General features: G+C 43.1%; 1 protein-coding gene across 1 annotated transcript; it reads left to right on the top strand.

Annotated features, from left to right (window-relative positions):
• Nucleotides 1-8174: 8174 nt before the first annotated feature.
• Nucleotides 8175-21173, top strand: LOC146274038 (uncharacterized). The gene is made up of 2 exons (XM_084706320.1): nucleotides 8175-8455; nucleotides 19518-21173. Exons 1-2 carry the CDS (start codon nucleotides 8263-8265, stop codon nucleotides 20981-20983), a joined length of 1659 nt encoding a protein of 552 aa, XP_084562446.1. The 5' UTR covers nucleotides 8175-8262; the 3' UTR covers nucleotides 20984-21173.
• Nucleotides 21174-26280: the final 5107 nt, after the last annotated feature.

The following is a 26280-nucleotide window of genomic DNA, read 5'->3' as shown; positions in this document are numbered from 1 at the left end:
CGGACCTTTCATCAGTAGATCATTCAAGCTGACGCCATTACACTTTTGGCTACTGTTCCACACAAGTCTCACTGGGTTGGTGACAGAGTGGGGATTTGGAGCAATAAGGTGACTCACATAGCACACTGGTCCTTTCCAGCTGAGAATGTCCTCTTCTGACGATTTCATTGCAGCTTTCCGGCTTACGTCATGTTATGTCATGCGCTTGAGCAGTATAGGCGCTTTTCTATTCAGCCTCTTTTGATAGCTGTCTCTTTGTCCTGAAATTTGGCTTCAACCGTCCTCTTGTTATGTGGTAGCACCAGGGGGTCTTCCAACCATGGATAGCTTGCATGCCAATGCGGGTCTTTGCTGTGGTGAGGCCCTCCCTTACTACCTCGAGCTCTCTTTCCTCAGCGAGAGTCATTTCTTTGCCACCTGACTGGCAGTTCCCACAGCGGCACCCTCCGCACTTTGGCTCGCATGCTGCCCCAATACTATCCCACTTCCACCAGTCCAAGAAGTCCCGACTCACGGTTGATGTCCATGCCTCAGACCTTGACCCTGTAGCTTGGTGGGGGATGTCCAGGGACTCCATTGGTGATCTCCTCATACTTTAAAGCAGCTGCTCTCATTGATCTTGCGAAGTGTGTCCTGGACATGTGGGCTGACATGCTATGCTCCTCAAACAACTCTGGGTGACAACCTCCGACAGTAGTGGTCCCTCCCACAGCACGAGATCTCCAACAGTTCTGTTCCTCTGTGGTGCTAGCTGACCTTCCCTGTGGCTTATGAGCAAATGTATTTCCTTTGATCTCACAAGGTCCTTCAGTGGAACATCTGGAAAGAACCTTTGCAGTTGCTGTGGTGTTACATGCTTGTGGACATCCGCAATGCTGTCCAATCCGTAACAAACTAACTGGTGGGACCTGAGTGTGCCCTTGCCAGTCTTTACCCGGATCTTTAGCAGGTAGCGCCTTGTCTCCACATGGACTTTCATCCCTCCGACTCCATGGACAATGAGTGTGATGTCTTCACTCCTGAGGTTCAGCCTACTTGCAGCTCTGTGAGTTATGTAGTTAGTATCTGAAGCCAAGTCAATCAATGTTTGAACTTTCTGTCCAGCATTTGCTATAACTTCCAAAAGCATCATTATCACTGGGTGTTCTTGTAATCCATCTTGCCTCAGGCATCCTTGGCTGATGCCTTGCAGTATCAGAAGCTCTGGATGCAGTGTTTGAAAAGAAATTCCTGCACTGTTTTGCCACCTCTGGTGGAAGTTTGCTGAAGAACTCCACCTGCTCCACCATGTATTTCCTGCTGCATTTCTCCTCCTCTGGGACAAATTTACCTTCTCTATTCCACACTGCCTTTCCTTATTCCATAGTTTGGGCACAGATAGAAATGATGCTCAAGAGCCTTCTCATCCTTGCAGCTTTGATTTTTACGCAGAAACGCAGTATGCCCCATCATCATGAACTTCAAGACACTTATAAGCTTCCAACTTCCTTATCGCAGCCTTTTTCCTCTGTCAGCCCTTGCCCTCGAAATTGTTTGCACAAGTACAGCTTTCTTCCGTGCTTTATATCACCACAGACGACACAACCTGTGCTGTTGTTTCCTGCCCTGGTAGATTTGGTTCTGGTATATCTTGGCTCAGTCCGAGTTTCCTTTCTACCCGGGTCTTCCTCCCTCAGTTGTTCGTATATACTCTCCTGCTCTTTGAGAAAGGCAAAGAGATTGTCAAAGTGCGTCTCTGGTGCCACAGCATTTCTCTTGTCAGCAACAAAAAACAGCCATTCCTTCTTGAGGGTTTCTGGCAGCTTGCTCTCAATTGATTTAGTCATTAGTGGGTTTCTGATAGCACCTGTGTCTCTGAGATCGCTCAGGTCTTGAAGCGCTTTCCCCACAGCTTGAATAAGTTCCACTATTTTCCGTGGCTGATGTCTTCTGACAGGTGGAATCCTCTGAAGTTCCTCTACTATTTCAATAGCGATAGCTGCTCCATTTCCAAACCGGTTCTCCAGGACACACAAAAAATATCCTCTGCTGTGTCATAACTTGTGAGGCGGAGGTCTCTTGTAGTCCTGTCCCCCAGACTGTAAAGCAACTGTGCCTTCCTCACTTTCCTCGATCCAGTGGGTTCACCTTGCTCTTGCGGTGGCCCCCAATCCTTCCTCCATCTGTGAAAGTCACGCTTGCTGCCAGTAAACTTTGGAAGGGCTACAGGTCTCAGACTGATGGCTGGTGTGGAATGGTTGGGATTGGGAGCATTCAACCTTTTTTCAGCTTGCCCCTTTATCCTTGCCTGTATAAAGTCAGCCTTTCTAGATACTAGTTTGGGGATGTGGTGCGAGTGTTCTTTGTTTCTGGAACCCCTCTCGTTCACACCAGAAGGACCCAACGTTCCCGACCAGATTATATGCCTCCTTTGTAGTCTCTATAGGTGGTCGAGCATGAACTCATATGCCTCCTGGCTGCTGTCCGGTGGTACAGCTGCAACAAGATCAAACGCATCCTCTGCCGACTGTAGGGAAGCGGATACCTCAACACCTCTATTTCGCCCACAAAGAGTCCTGAATGAGCTCCTTAATCTCGCCTAGTGTCTGCTCACACTCCTTCGCAGTCCAGCCTCCATTGTCATTGGCCTCCATTACTTCCTCAGCCTCCTGCATGAGTTTGTTGAAACTGTTCCTGAGCTCCTCCCCAGGCATTTCTTCGTAATTTCTGGTGATCCTTTTAACAAGACGAGAGAATGCTTGTTTCGTCATCGTTCTCTCCTTTTTGAGCTGCTTCGTCCATTCTCTCGATCCGCCATGGTTCCTGGAGAGGTTCCAACAGGTGGAAATGCTGATGGTTCCCCTGGGCTTCCTTTACTAGACTGTCTCTCCACAGGTTTACAGATTTCTCCTCAGCGGTTTTTCACTGTCAAGATTTGATGCCTCCACCCCGAAAAATAAAGGATTGGATTCCACTCAGATCATTTTCCTTTTTCTCCTTTTTGTTTTTTTAAATTTGGTTTTCAGTTCGGTTCAGTTCAGGTGAAAAACCTTTTAACACAAATACACATATTTAAATACAAAGTTGTATAAGATTTTTCCCGTTTTTAAACCCAATATAACATTTAAAACAGTTAATTACACTAACAGCATAGATCAAGAGCATCAAAAGCATTACAGACTAGCTAAACTTAGTATTCTTAAAATTTACCAAACACTCGTCTCTTAACCAGTGGTAAGTGGACGAATTTCCCCGGCAACACAGGGTTCAGTGACGTCAGTTAATTGTCTGCCAACTATGTGGATACATCAGCGAGGAGGTTTTCCTTACCGGCTGTCATTCAAGCATTTGTAGGGCATCTGTTGTTGGCGACCAGCAGACCAGTCTCTCTCTTCCTCTTGACTCCTGCCGTTTGTCAACTAATGTTTTGCTTCCGACGTCTCCTTTTTAAAGCCCGGGGCGCATTTTGGCTCCGCCCACTTTACAAATTGTTTCCACTTCAGTTTGACTTCACAGACATGGAGATCAGACAGAGATCAGACAGTAAGACAGACCCCTTTCTAGCCAAGTAATAAGCGTTGTCCAACAAAGATGGAATAAACAGATGATTATTTGCAATTGGCCCCGTGAGTAATAGGTCCCCAAGAGAGAAAGGTTGCGTGAATGACAATTTGGCACACAGTAGGGCCGCTGGGGAGGTGGACACAATGGACGCCCCTTCCATAATTGTCCATTCAGTGGCTGCCGCACTCTCCCCCATCCAGTACAAAAGCAATCTTATATTAGCTGCCCAGTAGTAGTACATTAAGTTTGGGAGTGCCATCCCTCCCTTCGCTCAAGGTGTCTGTAATATCTGCCTTTTGATCCTTGGTGGCTTTTTGCTCCAGATAAAAGCTGATATCTGATTGTTCAGTTTTGAGAAAAAGGATTCTGTAAGAAACTGTGGGAAACACTGGAAAACATAAAAATGTAGGCAACACATTCATCTTGTGCCCCGTTTGAGCTCAAAGTAGGTGGACATTATTATTAGTACGAACAGCAGCCCTCTGAGCCGTATATAAAAGTTTGACCCATAATATGAACCTGGGACAAAATCCGAACCTCTCTAGTGCGCTGAAAAGGTAGCCCCACTCCACCCGGTCAAAAGCCTTTTCAGCATCAAGTGAAAGCACTACTTCCGGGGTACCAGGTGGAGAGGGGCTATAGAGGATATTGGCAAGGCGTCTGATGTTGAAAACAAGAGTAACGATTCTTTATAAAACTTGTTTTGTCTGGCGATATAATGGATAGAAAAAAAACCTCCAAGAGGCGTGCCAAAGTTTTAGCAAGGATCAGTATTCAACAAAGAAATCGGAGCATAAACAAACATTGACCAAAATGACAGGAAAAGCATAAATTTGACCTACGACAATAACACAGTGTCCAGCGGGGTCAGCTTCCACAGTTGTCATCGTAAATGGCGTATTTCTATCAATTAATATAACTGCCCCCTAGCCTTTGAATGGTAATTTGAGTGAAATATCTGTCCTGACCACTCCCCTCCCAGTCTAGAATGGTCAGATGACCTTAGATGTGTCTCCTGGAGAAATGCAATATTTATGTTAAGCCTCTTCTGATGTGTAAATACTTTCTTTCGCTTTAAAGGATGATTAAGCGCCTTAACATTCCAGCTCACCATACTACCATCCGAACCTCTGGGAATACTGAAGTCAGTCATAATGAAATATAAAAAAGGGTGGGAATCTGGGCCCTACAAGGAACCTAGAATGACAGTAAATGGACCACAACACAGATGTCTGGAAAATTAAACACAATAAATGATCAAGTCTGGCACACCCTCCCCGTAACCCCCCACCCCCACCCCACAGCACCTACAGGAACAGGGTGCTCAGCAAACCCTCCCAAAACAAATCCGCACTTTAAGTGTTTGTGTGGAGAAACTCCATAGAGCCAACTGCTCAAGCTCCCACCGAACCTCCGGTACGAAAAGCAAACGTAAAAAACAAAAACAAAACATGTGCATTCTATCACAGTGTAGAAGCATTAACCCCATCTTAGCGTGTTAAACAGAAGATGAGACAATCAGACAGCGGTGATGATCAACCTCGATATTACAGCAAAAAGGGAGAGAATGTCACTCTTGCCTGTCTTCAAAATTTGAGAGCCCTGCCCACAGTATAATCCGGAAAGATAGCAATAGTCTCACCGTTATGCTGGAGCGGGGCTTGAGAACATGCCCAGCTCATCACCTCAATGCAGTCCTGGTAGTAGTGGAGTTTGGAAAGATGGCGCGTTTCCCATCCTTCCTTACAGGACCCAGGCTTCTATGAGAGCGGTCCACAAGCACATCTTTATCCAGCCGTAGTACTTCTCTCAGTAGTTTGGAGACATACGCTGTAGAGCTGGATCCACGTGATTCCACCACCCCCAGAATTTTGATGTTACATCTCCTCATTGAGACTGGTTGATTTCCAGGCTGCTCTGGAATAAGGATAACTCTGAGGCAGCCACCTGTCTCTGGATAACTAGCCAATAACTACAAATCTGGTTAAAACAACTAGTTTTATGTTAACACCATGTAAGGTAGTGTATGTGCCACGCCGCTAGGCAGCGCTGCAGCCGTGTTCGGTAAATTATAACTTGTTTGCTGTGATGCTGTTTTTGTTCCTCGGGGGTGACCCGTAAGTTTTGTCTGAGCCTGTTTAAGGAGAGCCTTGCCACCCCCTATTAAGCCCCATTGTACCGAATTTAGCTGCAGTTCCACCAGAGTTCCACTGGGGGTGATCGCGAGCGAGTGAATGTTGAATGGGAGTCGATGGAGCTAAACGGCTAAATTTGTCTCCTTCGCCTGATTGTCGTTGAAAAATCTCCGATTTGATTGTAGTTTGTGAATTTTCAACATTGATTATAGGTCGAAAGTTGAATGAACGAGTACTTATGTCCTTTTGATTTCTTACATGGTGAGTCGTTGTTGCCCATAACACGCTAGCAGAGAATGTCTAATATAGAGAGAACTGCCACTCTCTGGAAACTTCCGGGTTCTGAACTGGTTGAAATTCCATGTGAGGGCGCTAACGAGCGAGTGCAGAATGAATGGAGGTCTATGGAGTGGTACCCCTCAAAATCCACTTTTCTCAGGATATAATTTTTTGTCCAGTAATTTGAATTCTGAATTCGAAAGGTGAGGCCAAAAAAATACACACTGCCGGGTTTTAGATTTTTTGAAAGTCGCCTTTCTGTTCTAAAAAGCTTTTGAAAATGTCATTGACGTCATACACATCGTACGACCAGAGCTACTGCTTAACGGCAAGCTCTGGTCACTTAATTTTTTCTCTCAGGGCATCGACAACACAGCTGACAGGTTAGGCTCTCCCTGTCAATACACATGCTTGAAAGAGTTTTGGCTTGCTAATGTTGTTGCTAATGTTGCTAATGCTCCGACATTCTGATTCCGCTTCGGATGCCATCAAGCGGGAGCTCTGGTCGTATCAGTCCTTTACTAAACAATCAGCATTCAGTAGCAGAATGCTAGCGTGTTATGGGCAACAACGACTCACCATGTAAGAAATCAAAAGGACATAAGTACTCGTTCATTCAATTTTCGACCTATAATCCATGTTGAACATGCACAAACTACAATCAAATCGGAGATTTTTCAACGACAATCAGGCGAAAGAGACAAATTTAGCCGTTTAGCTCCATAGACTCCCATTCAACATGCACTCGCTTGCGATCACCCCCAGTGGAACTCCGGTGGAACTGCAGCCAAATTCGGTACAATGGGGTTTAATAGGGAGTGGCAAGGCTCTCCTTAAACAGGCTCTGACGCTAGCATTCTGCTAATGAATGCCGATTGGTTAGTAAAGGACTGATACGACCAGAGTTCCCGCTTGATGGCATCCGAAGAGGAATCAGAATGTCGGAGCATTAGCAACATTAGCAACAACATTTGCAAGCCAAAACTCTTTCTAGCATGTGTATTGACAGGGAAAGCCTAGCCTGTCAGCTGTGTTGTCGATCCCCTGAGAGAAAAAAGTAAGTGACCAGAGCTTGCCGTCAAGCAGTGGCTCTGGTCGTACGATGTGTATGACGTCAATGACATTTTCAAAAGCTTTTTAGAACAGAAAGGCGACTTTAAAACAATCTAACAGCCAGCAGTGTTTTTTTTTTTTTTGCCTCTCCTTTCGAATTCAGAATTCACATTTCTAGACAAAAAATTATATCCTGAGAAAACTGGATTTTGAGGGGTACCGCTCTGTAGACTTCCATTCATTCTGCACTCGCTCGTTAGCGCGCTCACATGGAACTTCAACCGGTTCAGAACCCGGAAGTTTCCTGACAGTGGCAGTTCTGTCTATATTAGACATTCTCTGGTTTTGTTTTGGATGAGTTCCGAGGCCAGAGATGCCATGAGTGAGAAAAGGTGTGTGCTTGATGAATTAGATAACTGCTGTGCTAAAGAAATAAATCTCGCCACCATTCAAAAACCTCCTTCTCGTCTCCCGTGTCGAATCCTTTGGACGCCCAACCACCCGCCAACCGAAACCATCATATAACAACGCGGAGTAGCAGCGGGCCGTTGGATAAGTGGAGAGAGAGGCTTACAACCACAAATTTAGCTAGCACTATCTTATTATTTAGCGCAATGCTAGCATGAGCTTTGGATAACTCTGAGGCATCTTGAGTAGTGTTGACTGCTATAGGCTGCCAAGTAGTCGGTATACAGGTTAACTCACAGGCATCCAGTTGATTTTAGATACTTATCAGGCATCTAGACAGACAGATTAAGAGGGGCTGACTCCCCGGCTGCTTACTAGTTGTCAGGCAGCCAATTGTCTTAGTAAAGTGCCTTGGTTTAAAACAGCTAAAAGCTAGCTACATTAAGTGGTTTAAAACAGCTAAAAGCTAACATTCTTCATAAAACGTTCCTTATCTAGTTATTTAGGCTACATGCTTTGCAACTGAGCACGTAACAGGACACCATCTCTAAACCGCTTTGATACTGTGTCAATATTTTATTTAATGTTTATTTCAGGCGCAATGGCCCATAAACGAATACATTACATACAAGAGACATGGATCTCCTTATCAAAAAATATCTATATGCAGTCAAGCCACGAATGATCCAACTCCACCACAGCAGATGGCGCTAGGATAGGTTCGAAGAGGCCAGTGAACTGATCACTGGAACAGCAAGAGTTATTTACATCCGGCTAGAAAGAATGAGCCTTGTAACTTCCTCAAGTTACAGTTTCGTAAACGTTCCGATTTTTCAGCACCAGAATGTCTAAACTAGGTGTGTTCAGAGATTTGATCACTCAACGATTAACAGCGGCAGCTTTGGAGATATTCGCGGCCGCTGAAAAATCGTTTGCCGAGTTCGAAGAGGAGATTACAAATTCAAAGGAGGAGAGCGCGCGACTGCAACGGTTGTTGGACATTGTTATCCATCCTGAAATCAAGCTTCACCGAACAGGTTCGATATTAATAGCTATAGTTGATTATAATCTGGTGTGTTTATATTCGTTATATCTTATTTGATGTAGCACGGTATGAAAATTAGTTTATAGACCTTTTTGGAACGTAAACAATAACAAATCAGTTTAGAACGTAAGGCCCTGAACTTCATCCGGCTAGCGCGTTTCCTACATTACTCGCTAGCTACTTTACATTTACATTTAGTCATTTAGCAAACGCTCTTATCCAGAACGACTTACACGAAGTACAGGGATATTCCCCCATAAGCAAGTAGGCCTACCCAGCTAGAAATTGTACGTTCCAAGAACGTTCCCAGATTGTTCCCGTTGGTGTAAAGGACGTTGCCTTATAACGTTCCCATAACGTCCCATATTGGTCTCAATGTGGAGTTCTTTAAAGGGTAGGAAGACGTTATTTCGGGGCCTTTCAGGACGTTCTGGGAACGTTTAGGGAACCATTATAGGACCTTACCTCTGTATCAATGCTAACCTTTGCAGAACCTTTTAGTGACATATCAAATCTTCAGGGTACCAACCTATAATGTGTTTTCGGTCCTTATCCCGTTACCTGAACCACTATTGGAAAAATATTGCTTCATCTTTATCGAAAAGAACACGTATAGGCTACATCAACCTTGATAGAAATATAAGGAGACCATCATGGGCTATTAGCAGTACTGTAGCTACTTGATTCAACCTGGATTTTCGTGTGTGGGAATTAAAATGAAGAGACACAATTCCTGTTTCGTTCTATTCAATAAAGAACTGTATTTTTTTATATTATTTTTATTTCCATGACGGGAATCACATTACAACGATGTTCTTTTTTAGATCCACATGTAGTTCTACCAACTCTAACCATAGCAGCTATTTTATTATATAACAGTAACCACTACTGACACCTAGTGGTCTGAGGTATAATACTACAAATCACCACATCCCTCTTTCTGTAGATGAAAACTCAAAGGTTAACTAGAGAGGGTACAATTTCTGGGGAAATTGTAGGGTGTGCTTGCTTACTTCAATTGCAGGTGGGTCCGTTTTCCCTTCTACTGATATTTTCAAGCATTTAGCCTACTCATATGGCATAATTCATTAAGAACACCCTTTGAAACAAGCTACTTTAATAAGGTTGTCACTGGCAGTATTTCAGATGTAATTGCGATTCAAATAGTAGCCTACCGTCTGCTAACTAAAATAAGCCCCCCAAAAAGTAAATAAGTTCGATATTAATTTAGGGGGACATGGCTAATTCAAAAGCAGTTTGCTTGGGGCAAGCTAGCTGCCGTTGCTATCCACACTCCACTGATTGTTTGAAAGCGCAGGAAATTAGAACGTTTCTTTTGTAAGGGATAATGTATAGTAGACCTGACAGGGCGAACAGCACCCCGACGCGAAGCAGAGGGGCTTTGTTTCGCCCTGAAGGGGCTTATTTCCCAGACGATGACCGGCGTTCTATACATTATCCCACTTATTACACGGCTACTTGCCAACGACAATAACCTAACACAGTGTGTCTTTTTACAATGTGTATTGTTACCATTCCTATTGTTGATCAGCATAGAAATAGTTTTGGCCCCAAGGGAAGGGCCACTTCCCTTGACAGCGGTCAACTATGCATAGCAACGGTCAAATATGAGAAAATTGTTCACCGCAAAACGTTGGGAAGCCCCATTCAAGTGAATGGAGCATTCTACAGCATTAAGAACAGCCGTGTAATAAGACATAATAAAGTTTAGCCATAGCTGTGGCATTGAAGACAGTTATCTACTTTACACTGCCAGTGGGTGCAGGGGCGGATCTAGAAAAATATTCATGGGGTGGCAAGAAGGTGGCAGGAGATTTTGAGGGGTGGCACCCCGTGGCAGAAGTATATGCCGATTTAATCGCAGTCATATTAATCCATGTTTATTTGGAATGCCCCCAAATTAAGACATTTTAGTTCTGAAACATTAGGCTACATTAATGCACAATATTAAAGCCTTAAATCAAATATATTGAGGAAACACTGAAAAATGTGTTTTCATTTACTTGTTGGCTATTGATTAATCAATAATAAACTGTATCACCAAACCGAAGGTTGGACAACTTGGTCAGCTAGTAGTAGAAATATGTGCTACAAGTTCAAAGTTTGTAAACACTGAACATGATGTGTATTCAAATGTCTGTTAGGTTTTTCGGCATTTGGGTTGCCTACTCTTTTACCCCGGTCCCTTAATATGACGTAGAGCCTGAACGGAGGTACGAATATGAATGTCTGTTGAATCTCGAATATAAAACTGATTTCACCTTGGTCTCTCGCAAATGTCCGACTCGGCGGAGTGGGGAGGGTGGTTGGAGTCGTCTAGTGCTGCATTCACTTGCAGTGGGATATTAATAGCAGGCCCAAACGTAATTCGCGAGCGCAGAATTTCGACAAAAACTGGCGGAATTTCAAATAGAATGCATAGGTCTGAGGCAAAATTTAAATAAACTTGATAACTCATATTGCGTCTCTATTTTTTTTTTTATATGTAACCTGTAAACAGAGCCCATTGCCACCAGTGTAGGTAGGTCTGTGACTGTGATAGCAATCGAAGGAAGTCTGTCAACCCTGAAACTGATACAGTAACGGGCACTTTAGACTGTAGCCAATATTAAAACGTTAGTCAAAAATGCAGAGATTCAGCCCTGAAGAATTGACACACAGAAACACTTATCAAGCTAAATTACAGCAATAGACAGGGCCAGGGAGTTTTCAGGCGATCTTTATGATGATGGATCAATACTGTTTTGCAAAGTCTGCATTCAATCGACCACATTCTGGGTCTACTATGACGCTTTCTAGAATGGCTGCCGCCTAAAAGACTAGGGGGTCTCACGGGCGACCTGCACTTGCTCAAATTTCAAAGACTTTCACGACCTAAATCAAAAAATCAGAGATTGCAGGTCCACTCGAAATCGCATTATCTACAAAGCCAAATGGTTGTGATTTTTTGGGGGTGGTATTTTTTCACTCGTTATCCAAGCTCCAATTTGCGAGCTAGAAAGTCTCACGTTGTATCCTTGCGTTGTTGCTAATGTGTGTTGACGTGCTGACGTAGCTAGCACAGAGTTACCCTTTGTCGTCAAAAGGCACTTTGTCGCCACAAAAACGTAATCTCCTAAACTGTGCAACGGAACGTAAATCCCAATACAAGCAACTCAATCGAGACCAAGACTCAGGCGTTGTCTATCTAGTCCAAATATTGACTGAGTTTTAGGGGTGTGAAGAGAAACAATAATAATAATAAGATATATGTGAGATAACAACGGTTTTCTTTGAGCATAATAACTAAACTTATTAAAGTCACAACATATCTCACAATGCTAAATCATTAGCTATCCAGTATAATTTATCAGGCAGTGTTTCCCCTATGTTGATTTTGTCGTGGCGGCCCGCCAGAGTGCATGTCGGAGAATAGCAAGGACACGCGCTTCACAGCGCAGTTGAGATTGCTTGTGTGCGTCCTTGAGAACTGTAAGTCGTATAACTTATGTTTTCAGTTCATTAAAGCCTGTTATTGTATTAGTCTACAGTTATTGCAAATTTAAGTTAACTGGTGATTTTCGTTGTGTGTATTCTTCCCCTGCTAGCATAATGGCATGCCTGTTAATTCGATAGCGATTGCTGCCCTTGCTCACGTTTGTATTTTAGGTGCATTCATATGGTTAAGTAGTTTTAATTAATAGTAGGTATATTGTTATTATTTGCTACAGAATGCTTAACCTATCGAGATCAAATGAAGCCGACAGTGTACATGCTTTTGAGTACCTTGATCAATAGGCTAGGCTACTGACCATTTACAATAAGTTGTTATGTCAATTATTAATTTGCAGTATATTTCTGCCATTTAGAACATACTTTAAGTAGCCTAGCTGTATTGCTTTACGGAAAATAGGACACAAATATATGCAATATTACATTTGTTATTCGACTATTGCATTAACCTACTCCAAAATATAGGGTTAGAACTTTATTTCGGCCGCGGGGGAGGGGGGGGGGGTCGGACAGACCTGCCCCCACTGCTAAAAAAAATACTAGGGGAAACACTGTATCAGGTCTACAAAACATTAAACTCAAATCTTGATCTAAACATCACACAAAAATCATTACTAATAAACTCATTAACCAAAGACCTCTTTTAAAAAATGTTTTAGATGTGTTCACAAATTCTGTCTTTCTGGTTTCCTAATTGTCCTTGCAGATCTTCTTGTTGCAATTTCATCTGTAGTGTGTGTACTGGCTTGAGTTTCAGTGTGTGTGTCAGTGTTGCAATTTTCAGAAGATGAAGAGCTGGATTTGGACTCAGCTTGTTCATTACTGAGCTCTTGGTCTGCAACAGTCCCCGGTGTTTTTTGAAGACTGCGCCGATTCCGTCTGATGATCTGTCCTTCTTTGGTTCTCACTGTGTAGAACTGTGGAGCAACTTCTTGAAGAACAATGGCTTTTGTTGTCCATCCTTCAGGACCTTCAATCCTGACTGGGTCATTCCTTGACAGAGGCGGAAGCTGCTTAGCTGTTCTGTCGTAGAAAGTCTTTTGCATCATCTTCTGTTGTTTTAGTTTTTTTTTCAGCTTAGGATGTTTCTCTTGCTTCGAGTAGCTTGGAAGTGTTGTCCTGAGTTTCCTTTTCATCAGAAGCTCGCCAGGTGACAGCCCGCACTCCAAAGGTGATTCTCTGTAACTGAGTAGAGCATGGTAAGGATCTGGGGTCTCATTTATAAAGCTTGCGTACGCACAAAACGGGGCTGAAAATGTGCGTACGCCACTTTCCACGCAAAGGTTGTGATTTATAAAAAACAAACTTGACTGAAGAATGTGCGGTCCTCCACGCAAACTCTGACACTCCCGTAGGCATACGCACATTTTGAAAACAGTTGGAATTGGCGACGCAGATGACCGTACTGTAGTCAGACTGCAGAAAATAAATTTGGGAACAATGATTACTCGTAATATTTATATATTTTGTTTTCCTCACACACGTTTTTTTCACTCGATTTCATCATTATCATGAAGATTTAATCCAGGAGTATTATTTTAGCTTGTACTGAGTGATAATTGTTCCATATGCACCTTACTATCAACTCAACTTTAAATCAAAATTCAGCGCAGGGCTGGATGTTACATGGTTAAAATCATAAGCTACAGGTGCAGTGGTCAGTGTGCTTTTGAGCTCTTGCCATTCATTCTCATGTGAAGTTGTCCACTTGAAGTCATTATCCTTGTGCAAGAGGTCACGAATGCATGATGTCTTCGCTGCCAGCTTGGGTATGAGTTTCCCTATGAAGTTCACCATTCCCATTATGCGTAGTACGCCTGTCTTGTCTGTTGGCCGTGGCATGTTGAGTATCGCATTGATCTGCTCTTGATCAGGTTGTATGCCTTGTGCTGACAGCTTTTCTCCAAGGAAAACTGTTTCCTGAACAGCGAATTGGCATTTGCTTTTGTTGAGCTTTAGCCCATACTTTTGTATTCGCTCCAGAACTCTTGTAAGTCTCTGATTGTGCAGTTGGGGTGTTGATCCTGTGAAAGAAAATTCTTGCTGGACTGTGTAGATTGAACATAGTCGAAGATGCTCAGCCTTATATAAACTTTAAATCAATGGCATTCTGTAAGGTCAATCAATCAATATAGCAAACTCTGTGATTGGCTCAATCAACTTAGTGGCAGCTTGAAACAATACATCTCCACCAATAGTCCCAAAGTTCTTTGTCACAGCTCTCTCCAGAGCAGTAGATAATAAAGCCACAGGGGTTGACCAGTCAAATGGTCGACTGTCCTTTGTGTGACCATCTTCAAACAAGAACTTAATTAACATCACCTATGAAACAGGAGTCAGGGCAGCTTGATCCATTTATCTATCTCACCACAGGTGACAAGAACAATACAACCAAACCCACATTGTCCCTAGACCAACTGCCTCTTCCCCCCAGGTGACAAGAACTCTTTCAGGTCACCCAGACTTCCTGTCTCTTACCAATAAACATAAAAGATTATAGATTTCATACACATACATATATGCATATTACCAAAATGTCTACAACAATCCCCAAACAATGATGTCATCAACATAAGCTCGCACACCTTCTAGTCCCTCAATGATGTGTTCCATCACTCTGTGGAATATTTCGGAAGCGGATATAATTCCAAAAGGTAACCTCTGGAAAAAATATCTTCCAAAAGGTGTATTAAAAGTGCAGTATTTGGTGCTACTTTCGTCCAGCTTAAGTTGCCAAAAACCTTGTGACGCATCCAGTTTTGAGAAGTATCTGGCGCCTGTCATCTCACTGTAGATCTCTTCATGCTTGGGTATCTGATTGTGTTCACGCTTGATGTTTTCATTGAGATCTTTCGGATCCATGCATATTCTCAACTCTCCATTCTTTTTCTTCACACAGACCATGGAGTTGACCCAGTCTGTTGGTTCCTCAATCTTCCTTATCACACCAAGCGTGGTCATTCGTTCTAGTTATTTCTTCAGACTGTCCCTTAATGCTCCTGGAACTCTTCTTGAAGCATGCACACTGGCTGTGCATTTTCCTTAAGCTGAATCTTGTATGTGAATGGCAGTGCACCAAAACCTTTGAAAACCTCTGAGAAATTCTGCACTATTCAGTCAACGGTGTCAGATGAGGCTATCACGTCAGTGTTGATTCGATATACTCTTTTCACAAGCTCTAAATCTTCACAGGCTTTATCACCAAGCAGTGAATCGAGTCCTTCAGGAACGACTGAGAAAAGTAAGTGGTGCATTTTGTCTTTCACCGTAACTTGCAGCCTGCAGGTGCCTAAACACTCAATGTTCTGTCCATTGTAATCTTTCAGTGCAACTGTCTTTCCTTGTAGTTTTGGTCTTTTTCTCATTGCTTTGATGTCAGACATGCTAAAAAAGTTTGTATTTGTAGTGGTACTATGCATTTATCCTCTAACAGCAAATATCTGATCTTCTGGTTTCTCCTCACAGTTCACCGTGCCAACAAAAAATGTGTCGCTCAAATCAGTGTCCTCCACAACATTAACATATTTCCCTTTCTGCTTCTCATTTCTTCTTGGAAAAACACTGTTTTGCAAAATGGTTCTTACCCTGGCAGTTACTGCATTGCTCTTGACATTGCCTTGGTGGATGCTGTGTGCCACATCTTTTGCAGGAGAACGAGTCCATCTTCTGTTTGCTGTGCGCATTGTGACGAGCATTATCAAGTCTTGATATGGCACCAACATCCACGTCTCCTTTCACGTTAACAACTCCCATTTCACTGAATGTTTTTAAATGCTTTTGGGACATCTCACTTGCATGGCAAATCTTGATGGCTGCTTCTAACGTTAGCTCCGCTTCTCTTAGTAGCCTTTCTCTGACCTTTTTGTCACCAATGCCAAACACGATCTGGTCTCTCACCATCGAGTCGCTCAGTGTTTCAAAATTGTATGACTGTGCTTTTATCTTCGGGTTAGTCAGAAAACTATCAAAACTTTTACTTTGCTGCTGCATTCTACAACGGAACACATATCTCTCGTTAGGGTTGTCACGATAACTACTTTTTCTTGTGCGATATATTGCACCAAAATTAATTGTGACGTCAATTGTAACGTGTGTGCACGTTACAACCCCCCTCCCCCCCCCCCCCGGAGGGCTTTCATGGCTGTTTGCCATGAATGTCATGCCATGATGTCATGCCATGATGTCGCTTCACTCCATCATCCCTTATTGTTTACAACGTTAACAGGGCTACTTGGTTGGTGTTGCCTTTTCAACTTGAGATATACAAGGTGTGGCGTGAGAGTGTGTGAAATGGTTGAAATGCGTGTGTCTCACGGCCAATGCGTGACAGTTGGCAGCCCTGTGTTTGTCAAAAGTTTGCAGCATATTTGTAAAGGCTGTTTTTTTTTTTTTTACCGTTTTTTTTTTCAGTGTTTAATGGCTGCATCTCTTTGGCTATATAGCGAGTTACGCTATCCGTGAGTGTGCGCCATTTCGTGCTGTCACGTTTATGTTTGCACTATCGGGAAAAGGCATCTGTAACAGAACTGTATAGAAGACCCCTTTCCAGCTGCAGTTGTTGATCACAGGTTGAAAAACTGGGTCAGATAGAAAGTTATGTATTGCTAGGTGAGATGTTAGCGAGTTGCCTCTTTTCGTTTCCACTTGTTTTAAACAAAGTTGACATACCGGCTCGTTGACGTTAATTGGCTCTCATCTCATTCGGCTTAAAGACTAAATGTTACCACACCGGAGCTGAAGATTGCGGCTTTGAAACCATGTCAATTTTTACTTGTTCTTCCTAATTAGCTGTAGATGTCACGTAACGGAACACTTTATAACACAGTGAGTTCACGCCTTCACCTGTCGGTGTCCGCTCTGTGTGTGGAGACGCTAGTCCCGCCTACGCTTTCGACACAGAAAGCAGACAAGATGACTGAGGCAGCGGGATCGACTAAAATGTTGGTGACATTCGTTGAAATGATCAGTGATGATATATCGCAGCACCAAAATTGATTGCGCTCATTTCCATATACCGTGCGATAAGTCAATATATTGACTATCGCGACAGGCCTATCTCTCCTATGTCTCATTTTTCTTAGAAGAACAGTGAGCCTCAAACTTACTCAGCACTGAGTAACAGTGCACAACAGAACCAAACTCTTAAAACAAATGCCTCTTCGCTCAATTGGATAGACCTACAACCAATCAGAGCAACCTAATATGTTGTTTGTTGAAAACTAATTCAACCCAAGCGCTCTTTGGTGACGTGGTTGATTACGTTACTGTTGATCATCTGTCCATCATCGTATAAAGCCCGCCCTGACAATTTCATTGGTCCGAACAGCTTCTGTTCAGATATAGTTTCCCCCAACCGAGCTACCCCAGACCCAACTTCCCGACCAAATGTTTTTATGGGCGGGGCTAAGTTGGGCTGGCAGCCAGGCTATGTGCCCTCTGCTGACATCCTGAATGTGACTGTGAAGCTCGTCGGAGCAACTTCCATGTCACAACACTAAAATCTACGCCAAATTGTGAAAGAAGATTTCCACACACATTAATATAATTCCCGATTTCCATGTTTAAGCACATCAGAGAAAATCAGATAACGGGTAGTTTTATATTATCAAAACGGAAAATGGGTCATTTCCCGATTTTGGTTTTCTTATTTCAAAACGATGATCCATTGGCCTCAAAGTACACGGACCCAGAGCCTATGCAGGTCACGTGAAAAATGATCCAAAGACTCGTAGAAAGACCGAGTCGGGAAATGAACGAATTGTTTGTTTCCTCTAGCTACCAGAACAGAGCCTATGCAGGTCACGTGAAAAATGATCCAAAGAATTGTACCCAAAGACCGAGTTGGGAAATGAACGAATCATTTCTGTTAACTTGGACAAGCCTATGCAACAGTCCCGATGCGCGGCCATGAGAAAGTTAACGAATCAATCTTTGAGAGGACTCGTTACTCCCGAGTCCTTGTAACGATTCGTTCAAAATGAACAAACCGTTCACGAACAACACATCACTAAAAGACGCCAGACATGCATTGTGAATTGTAGATGTACATGACAACACAGGTTATTTATTCAAATAAAACAATCAGGAAAATTAAGTTATTTTTTATCGTATTTAACGATGCAACAGTCCTGCATTTCTTGAAAGGACTCCATGCTTTTCTACAGTTTTAACTAAACTCCATTAGCAGCGAATTTTATTTGATATCAGTGCATAACACTACTTGCTTTGGAGACATCGATAAGATGCAGTGTTTTCCACACAAAGACTAATTTGTGGTGGTACGCCACAGAATCAACACCAGCCACCACATATTGCGTTTTGTAAAAAAAATGTTTGTTATACTGTTTAGGCTAAAACACGCAGCATATTCGTTCAGCTGCATTTCCTTTCCCTGCTCTCCCTCTGTCTCTCTGTCATTCATGCGTCTCTCTCACATACACACACACACACACAGACAACATCAGCACACGTTTGCAACGATGCATACATACGCCGTTCTCGTAAGACAGACAGTTATATCAGTGAGCCTTCGGCATTAGTATTGTAGCTAAAGGTCTAGGAAAGTTGAGGCTACTTTTTGCTAGGTACCTACGGACATGTCTTAATCTGCTAGACAAGTGGGTCCCCGTCGTTCTTTTGGTGAGCAGTCTCAGGAGCCCTAGCTTCTTACCCTGCGTCATGGAGCCAACCATTTAAAATAGTTATTTAGCACTAGCTACCTGCATATGCAGACATTGTTTTTTTTGTTGTTGATTTTGTGAAGGTGTCAATCTATTCGATAAATATTTAATAGTGCTGTCAGTTAAACGCGTTATTAACGTAGTAATGCAAACCGTTAACGGCGTCAATTTTTCTATCGCAAGATTAACATCCTTTTTGGTCTAGTAAACTTTTTCACATGCCTTTGCATTAACTACTGACGTTAGAAAAACGACAACACCACACCGGATCTAGCTAGATAGGAAACAAAACAGGAGCGCCGCACACACTTTTTTGGGCTTGCAAGCCGGCCAAAAAGTAGTATGCTAACGTTACGTTTTGAGTGGATGGCGAGTGCGAGACACCAAATGGATGCCAATAAGAATGGAACGTTTACTTTTAAAAGTTGCCAAATGGTTCCATTGACCAGACCAAAGTGATCTGTGTGTTTTGTTGTTGTGAACCGAGCTATCATCGCAGCACGTCCAGTCTGAAATACCATTCGATGGCCCACAGCTGATGCGAATTCTCCGCCCCCTCGTCAAAGCCAGGCGATTGCAATGTTGTTTTCAATTTGCACTAAGCAATGCGATCCACTTTTCCATGTTGATAAGAGCATTACAATTAGAAAAAATTATGGGACAAAAAGGAATCAAGTGGCATTTAGAATAGATAAAAATGTGTGATTAATCGTGAATTAACCATGACATTAATGCAATTTAAATATTTTGATCGTTTGACAGCGCTAATGCTAAGGTCACAAAATATTGGTCTGGTTTTAGCTGTCAGACATGTTGAGTTGCATAGTTACTAAGTTTATCACAAACTTCTTCTTTCCCCAGATGTACAGCAGCTCTCTCTCCCGGAACCCCAACAGATTAAAGAGGAACAGGAGCTGTGGACCAAACAGGAGGAAGAGCAGCTCCAAGGACTGCAGTCTAAAACTACACACTCAGTGATCAATTTTACCAGTGTGAAACATGACTGGGATTATGAGGACTTTTCTGAATATTCACATCTTGACCAAACTGTTGAAGTGGAGAACAGAGAAGGAGACTGTCTACCCAGCAACACAACTGAGGAGCAAATCAAAGCAGACCATGATGAACAAGACTATACAGCATCAGAACCAGACGGTGACTCTCAGCCCCTCTCTGTTGTAGCTCCAGACTGTCCTACAGCTCAGAGTTTGGAGGAGGAACATGGAGGAGAGTTGCTTATTCGAAACAGAACACAAAACAATGAGGCTCTGCCAAGGTATATGCTGCGTTACGGAAGACAAACACTACATCAGTGTCTAAAATGTTACAAAACCTTTAGTGTAAAGAGGGATTTAGTTTATCATGCAAGGAGACACACAGGAAAGAAACCATATCAGTGTCAACAATGTAACAAACAGTTAAGTCAGAGTTCTAGTCTGGTTCTGCACATGAGAACACACACAGGAGAGAAACCTTATCAATGTCAGGAGTGCAGCAAACGCTTTGCTCAAAGGCAACATCTGATACAACACACAAGTACACACACAAGACAGAAACCTTTTCAATGTCAGGAATGTAACAAACAATTTGCTCACAAACATTCTCTAGTTGCACACATGCAGACACATTTATTAACACAGTATAAATGTCAGGAATGTAACAAAATGTTCAAATTTAAGTCACAATGGGTTCTGCACACGAGGACACACACAGGAGAGAAACCTTTTCAATGTCAGGAATGTAACAAACAATTTGCTCTAAAACGTTCTCTAGTTGCACACATGCAGAGACATTCATACACACTTTATAAATGTCAAGAATGTAACAAATTGTTCACTTTGAAGGCAGAGTTGGATGTGCACTTGAGGAAACACAAAGGAGAGAAACCATATCAATGTCAGGAATGTAACAAAATGTTCAAATTTAAGTCACAATTGGTTCTGCACATGAGGACACACACAGGAGAGAAACCTTATCAGTGTCAGGAGTGCAGCAAACGTTTTGCTAAAAGGCAATATCTGGTACATCACACAAGGACACACACAGGAGAGAAACCTTATCAATGTCAGGAGTGCAGCAAACGGTTTAGTAAGAAGAATTATCTGGTTGTGCACATGACGTCACACACAGAGGAGAAACCCTATCAATGTCAAGAATGTGAGAAAAGTTTCAAATTGAAGTCATATTTGGTTATGCACATGAGGATACACACAGGAGAGAAACCTTTTCAATGTCCGGAGTGCAGCAAAGCCTTTGCTCGAAGTCGTTCTCTGTATAAACACAAGGCAACACACAGGAGAGAAACCGCATCAGTAACAACAATGTAACAGATATTTTGCTGGGTGGCTGAGTAGGGGTGGGCTGTTTACCGGTATGAATGCTATCTTGATATCCTTTCTCGCGTCAGCCCTCACTGACGCAAGAAAGTAGGCCACATAACTCTATTTGTATAGCGTGAATTAATGTAAACCCTATTATAAAATCCTAAGCACTCTTATAATAAACAATAAAACAATACGGTCCTGTTTCGTTTGTTCTGGTTCTTGATATTTTTCTGAATATTTCCTTACGTGGCACAGCATATGGTCAGTATGTTTGTATTCTTGAGTATACCTGACAGTGTCAGAACAAATGAGCGGATGGAGCAGTGAGAATCTCCGCTCCCCCGCACCAGGCCGCTCCGCTCATTATCGCTCAACGCAGATAGTATCCCGCTCCACTCTAATCGCCCTACCGCCCGCTCCAAAAAAGGAAAAAATCAGCATGTATTTAACTTTTTGCTTAAACGGCAGCCCAAAGAACTAAAGAGCACAAATACATTTATTTGCTACATTGTCATTTAGCAGACACTTTTATCCAAAGTGAATTACAGTAGGTACAGGGACATTCTTCCAAGGCAAGTAGGGTGAAGTGCCTTGCCCAAGGACACAATGCCATTTGCACGGCCGGGTATCGATCTGGCAACCTTCTGACTAACTCGATTTCCTAACCGCCCAGCCACGTGACTTTGCTAACCTTTTTCTTTCTTCCCAGCGTGTTCACGTAGCACACTTTCGTGTTTTTGAGAAAGATGTCTTTTTAGATTCCAAAATGAATCTTTAAAGTTACGTTGAGTGAATTCCAGTACTTTTGTTGTGTCCGTGTTCGGAAACAGACTTTTTTCTCTTACAATATGACCAAACGTGAATTAATTCACGTTTACTTTATTTTACTTTATAACAAGTTATGAAATCATGTCACTGTTTTCACAAGCTATGGTTGATTGTAAAAAATCAAGTCCTAAAATGTATGAAATAAGGCCTAAATGAAGCAGTGCATCTAGACAAGTTACAACCACTTACATTTATTCATTTAGCAGACGCTTTTATCCAAAGCAACTTCCAAGAGAGAGCTTCACAAAGTGCATAGGTCACTGATAATAACAACAAGATAGCCCCAAAGCATTACGGGTAGCCAAAACAAGAAGCACACATTGTGGAGAAGAAGTGCTGAAGGGAAAAAACCATAAGAGCATGTAGTTAAGCAAGTTACAATTTAACAACATGAATCTCTAAGTGCAAGTGTACCTGTAGAAAAGCAAGCAACAGTAAGATAAAAAATAAGATTAACTTAAATAGAATACAACAGCTACCACTAACCAACAAGAACATTTTCAGCCCAATCAATGTTACATCAGAATCCGAATGGGATACCTACCCTATTCGCTCCATACCCTATTCGGAGACCTTAAGGAACAGTGTGAAATACCCAAAAAACCCAGTCAATCACTCCTTTAACAATTCTCGGCCGGCCAATGACCTGAATGAGTTCTACTGTCGGTCTGAAAGATAATTTGACTGTCCTGACCCACACCTGCCCACTCAAGAGGCCCCCACCACCACAGAGACGACTCTATCCATTCAGGAGAAAGAAGTCAACAGACTGTTCAAAAGGCAGAACCCCCGCAAAGCAGCTGGGCCAGACTTTGACTCTCCAGCCACCCTCAAACACTGCGCTGACCAGCTGTCTCCGGTAAGGTGAGGGAAAGGTAAGGGGAGTTGTTACCCCCTTACCTGTTCTTAAATCAGCGTAAACCATGGACTCGCGGGGCTTATTGCTTTTCTAAAACTGTTACTACAAATATTTGACATGGTTACATCAAAAAAACAATTAGAAACAAAATAGTTTAATAATAAACCGTCATTCTTCCGCTACTACAAAGTATAGTTCCTACATAAATCGTTGCCACGCAACAGCCAGATGGACATCTTTACCGTCTTTTTCAATTTGAAATATTTGATGCGCAGTAATATGGAATGTTAAAGAATGTTATGAGGACAACCTGTGAGGTTATGCTGGATTTTACAACGGCATGGAACGCGATATAGCCAATCACAATCAAGGATGGGAATAATCAGTTTTAGAACAACATCTTTAACACCTCCCCGGAGACATACCATGTGCCAGCCTGTCTCAAGTCCTCCACCATCATTCCTGTGCCCAAAAAGCCAAGGCCAACAGGACTCAATGACTACAGACCTGTCGCCCTGACCTCTGTAGTAATTAAGTCTTTTGAGCGCCTGGTGCTGGCACACCTCATATCCATCACAGACCTTTTCCTGGACCCACTGCAGTTTTCCTACAGAGCCAACAGGTCTGTGGACGATGCAGTTAATATGGCCCTCCACTTCACCCTACAGCACCTGGACTCCCCAGCATCCTACGCCAGGATCCTGTTTGTGGACTTCAGCTCTGCCTTCAACACCATCATCCCCGCCCTGCTACAGGACAAGCTCTCCCAGCTGAACGTGCCCGACTCCACCTGCAGGTGGATCACAGACTTCCTGTCTGACAGGAAGCAGTGCGTTAAGCTGGGAACACAAGTCTCTGTGACTCCCGGTCCATCAGCACCGGATTTCCTCAGGGCTGCGTCCTTTCTCCCGATGAAGAAAGTGTTTTGTCCGTCTCTTCATAAACGGAGTGACTAAGTTCAGTTGAGTTCTGGATTTTAATGTATTTATCAATCTGCAGATTGGGAGAGAAAACCAGACCTCTGACAATAAATGACAACACAACACCAGGCTTAGGTCTCAATCATGTCTCTCTCCGCTCTGAAGGCCGGAGGACCATCTTTTATAGGGCACGAGAATGTAAACATAGATAGTGACAGTCAGGCAGTAATGACGTTACAACAGTCTCAGAGAAAGAGATTCACAGCTCCCAACACATGACCACTCAAACTACAGAGTTCATAGTTGGAGCTCTCCTTGTAGTCATGACAAGGACCATTTAGCCAGTACTTTCTCCTGGTCTCAAACATCTATTAACCCTGAAACATAGACACACTCTACTCTTATTAATAGCAAGCTTACATGAGAACATACTAACTAGTATCCAATGACTAGTTCTCTTGATTAGTGAATAATGTAAGCACACAGGAAATCTAAATTTCTTCCACACTCCTCTGCTCTTCTCCTTGTACACCAACAGCTGCACCTCGAGTCATCCGTCTGTCAAACTTCTGAAGTTTGTGGACAACACCACCCTCATTGGGCTCAGATCTGACGGGGACGAGTCTGATTACAGGTGGGAATCTGACAACCTGGTGTAGCTAGAACAACTTAAAGCTCAATGCTCTTAAGACAGTGGAGATGGTTGTGGACTTCAGGATGAATAAAGCCCCACTAACCCCCCATCACCCTGTGTGACTCCCCAGTCAACACTGTGGAGACCTTCCGCTTCCTGGGCACCATCTTCTCCCAGGACCTCAAGTTGGAGCTGAACATCAGCTCCCTCACCAAGAAAGCCCAACAGAGTATGTACTTCCTACAGCAGCTGAAGAAATCCAACCTACCAAAGACAATGATGGTGCACTTCTGCACAGCCATCATTGAGTCCATCTTCACCTCCGCCAAAACAAACAGTTTCTTCACTTCCGCTATGAGCCTTATCAACAAGGCCAGGGGCTCACATTGACTTTAACACTTAATCTGCACAATAACACCTTGCCATATTAGCACTGTGTTACCCTATTTGTATTTTGGTTTTTTTATATTTATATTATAGCTATTTTCTATGTTACACAATTTAGCCTGTAAGTATTAGTTATACTTTCTACCTTTAGTACAGTAATTGGTCATAGTAGTTCTCAATGGTAAATGGACTGCATTTATATAGCGCGTTTTTATACTTAAGCGGCACCCTAAAGCGCTTTACAATGTTTGCCTCTCACTCACCCATTCATACTCACACATACAGACGGCAGCAAGCTACCATGCAAGGCACCAGCCTGCCCATCGGGAGCAACTTGGGGTTCAGAGTCTTGCTCAAGGATACTTTATACTTTTTTACTTTTACTTTATACTTTTCGCACATGGCCTCAGTCGGGGATTGAACCACCAACCTTGCGAGTAACAGATGACTCTCTGATGTCTCTCTACCCCCTGAGCCACAGCGCCCCCATGAGGATATATTCATTTAGTAATAATCAAATATATACCAAGGAACTACCTTTGTACTAATTGCTATTACTTACTGCTTAGTTAATCTTGGTTCCACATTAGTAAATAGTATTAAGTTTGGTGTTAATGTAGAACTACCTACTTCTTGCATAGCTACTCGTTAACAACGGACCATTCTAAAGTGTTACAGATAATACTTAAAAATCCAGATTAAAATACAGAACTCAAGCTTCCTGGCCGAAGGTTCAATTCAATTTTATTGCCATGAAAGTTTGCACAGACACAGAATTTACTTTGGCAGGAGAGCCTACCTAGGCAGCCATTAGCGGCGCCAATCAGAAAGGTTACAGCAAAGCATAACATGAGGAGAGAGGAGGAGAGAAAAAGGCAACCCCCAGACAATGCTCCTGCAGGAGTACAGCGTGGGAACAGGCAAAAACCTCAGCACATAAGCCCACAAACATTTACAACACAACATTAACTTGCAATGGGAAAGGGCGGGGGGGTAGACCAACAGCATCTGGACCTGCAGCCATGATAGGCGCTGGACACAGACCCGCCAGCCACCCAGGGAAAAGCAGTCGAAGGCGTTGGATGGGGGTGGGGGGGTGGTGGTATCTGTAGTAGGTGAAAGTTAATGTGTGCGTAGGTCTGGGTTGGCGCCCTCGACCTAGGCCACAATCAGTCCGAGTCTTCCCATGTTGGCAAGGAGACGTCCTTGGTCATGACCCGGGTAGAGACCAAGCCACAGATGATGGTGGGGGAGTGGGAAGGGAAGAGCCAGATAGTCTTGCTTTAGCGCTCTCCAGGGGAGTTGTTTTCCAGCAGCGGCCTTGGCCAAGGCCTGTGCTGGTTACGGGGCCGAAAGTAGATAAGATTTGTGTAGTTGTTTAGACGAGTAGACGCGACTCAATTTTCACGTCCACCCTTCAGGAAGGCCTCCAGATCCTCGAACCTTCTTTGCTGAGCCGCAAACTTATCCCTGTTGTACTCCCTATTCTGCTGTAAGTTCACAGTCAGAGCTCCAAGGGCTCTGCCCACCGTCTCAATCAGGTCGGGCAGCCTAAGGGGGCTTTTGATGGCTGCAGCCGTTTCCTTGACTTTCCGATATACAAGCCAACCGCCTAATCCAAACAGCAGAAAGCCTGTCATCATGGTTCCGAAAATAAAGATGTCTTCAACAT

Source organism: Hypomesus nipponensis, chromosome 9, assembly GCF_054491055.1.
Source record: "Hypomesus nipponensis isolate SF chromosome 9, ASM5449105v1, whole genome shotgun sequence".
Taxonomy (NCBI): Eukaryota; Metazoa; Chordata; class Actinopteri; order Osmeriformes; family Osmeridae; genus Hypomesus; species Hypomesus nipponensis.
Note: the sequence above shows the minus strand (reverse complement) of the source record. Positions and strands in the feature narration are given on the sequence as shown.

Excerpts from the sequence above, each read along its gene's own strand:
- LOC146274038 (XM_084706320.1), top strand. The coding sequence starts at position 8,263 with ATGTCTAAACTAGGTGTGTTCAGAGATTTGATCACTCAACGATTAACA. Across the intron at positions 8,456-19,517 it reads AATCAAGCTTCACCGAACAG|ATGTACAGCAGCTCTCTCTC; the intron begins GTTCGATATTAA and ends TTCTTTCCCCAG.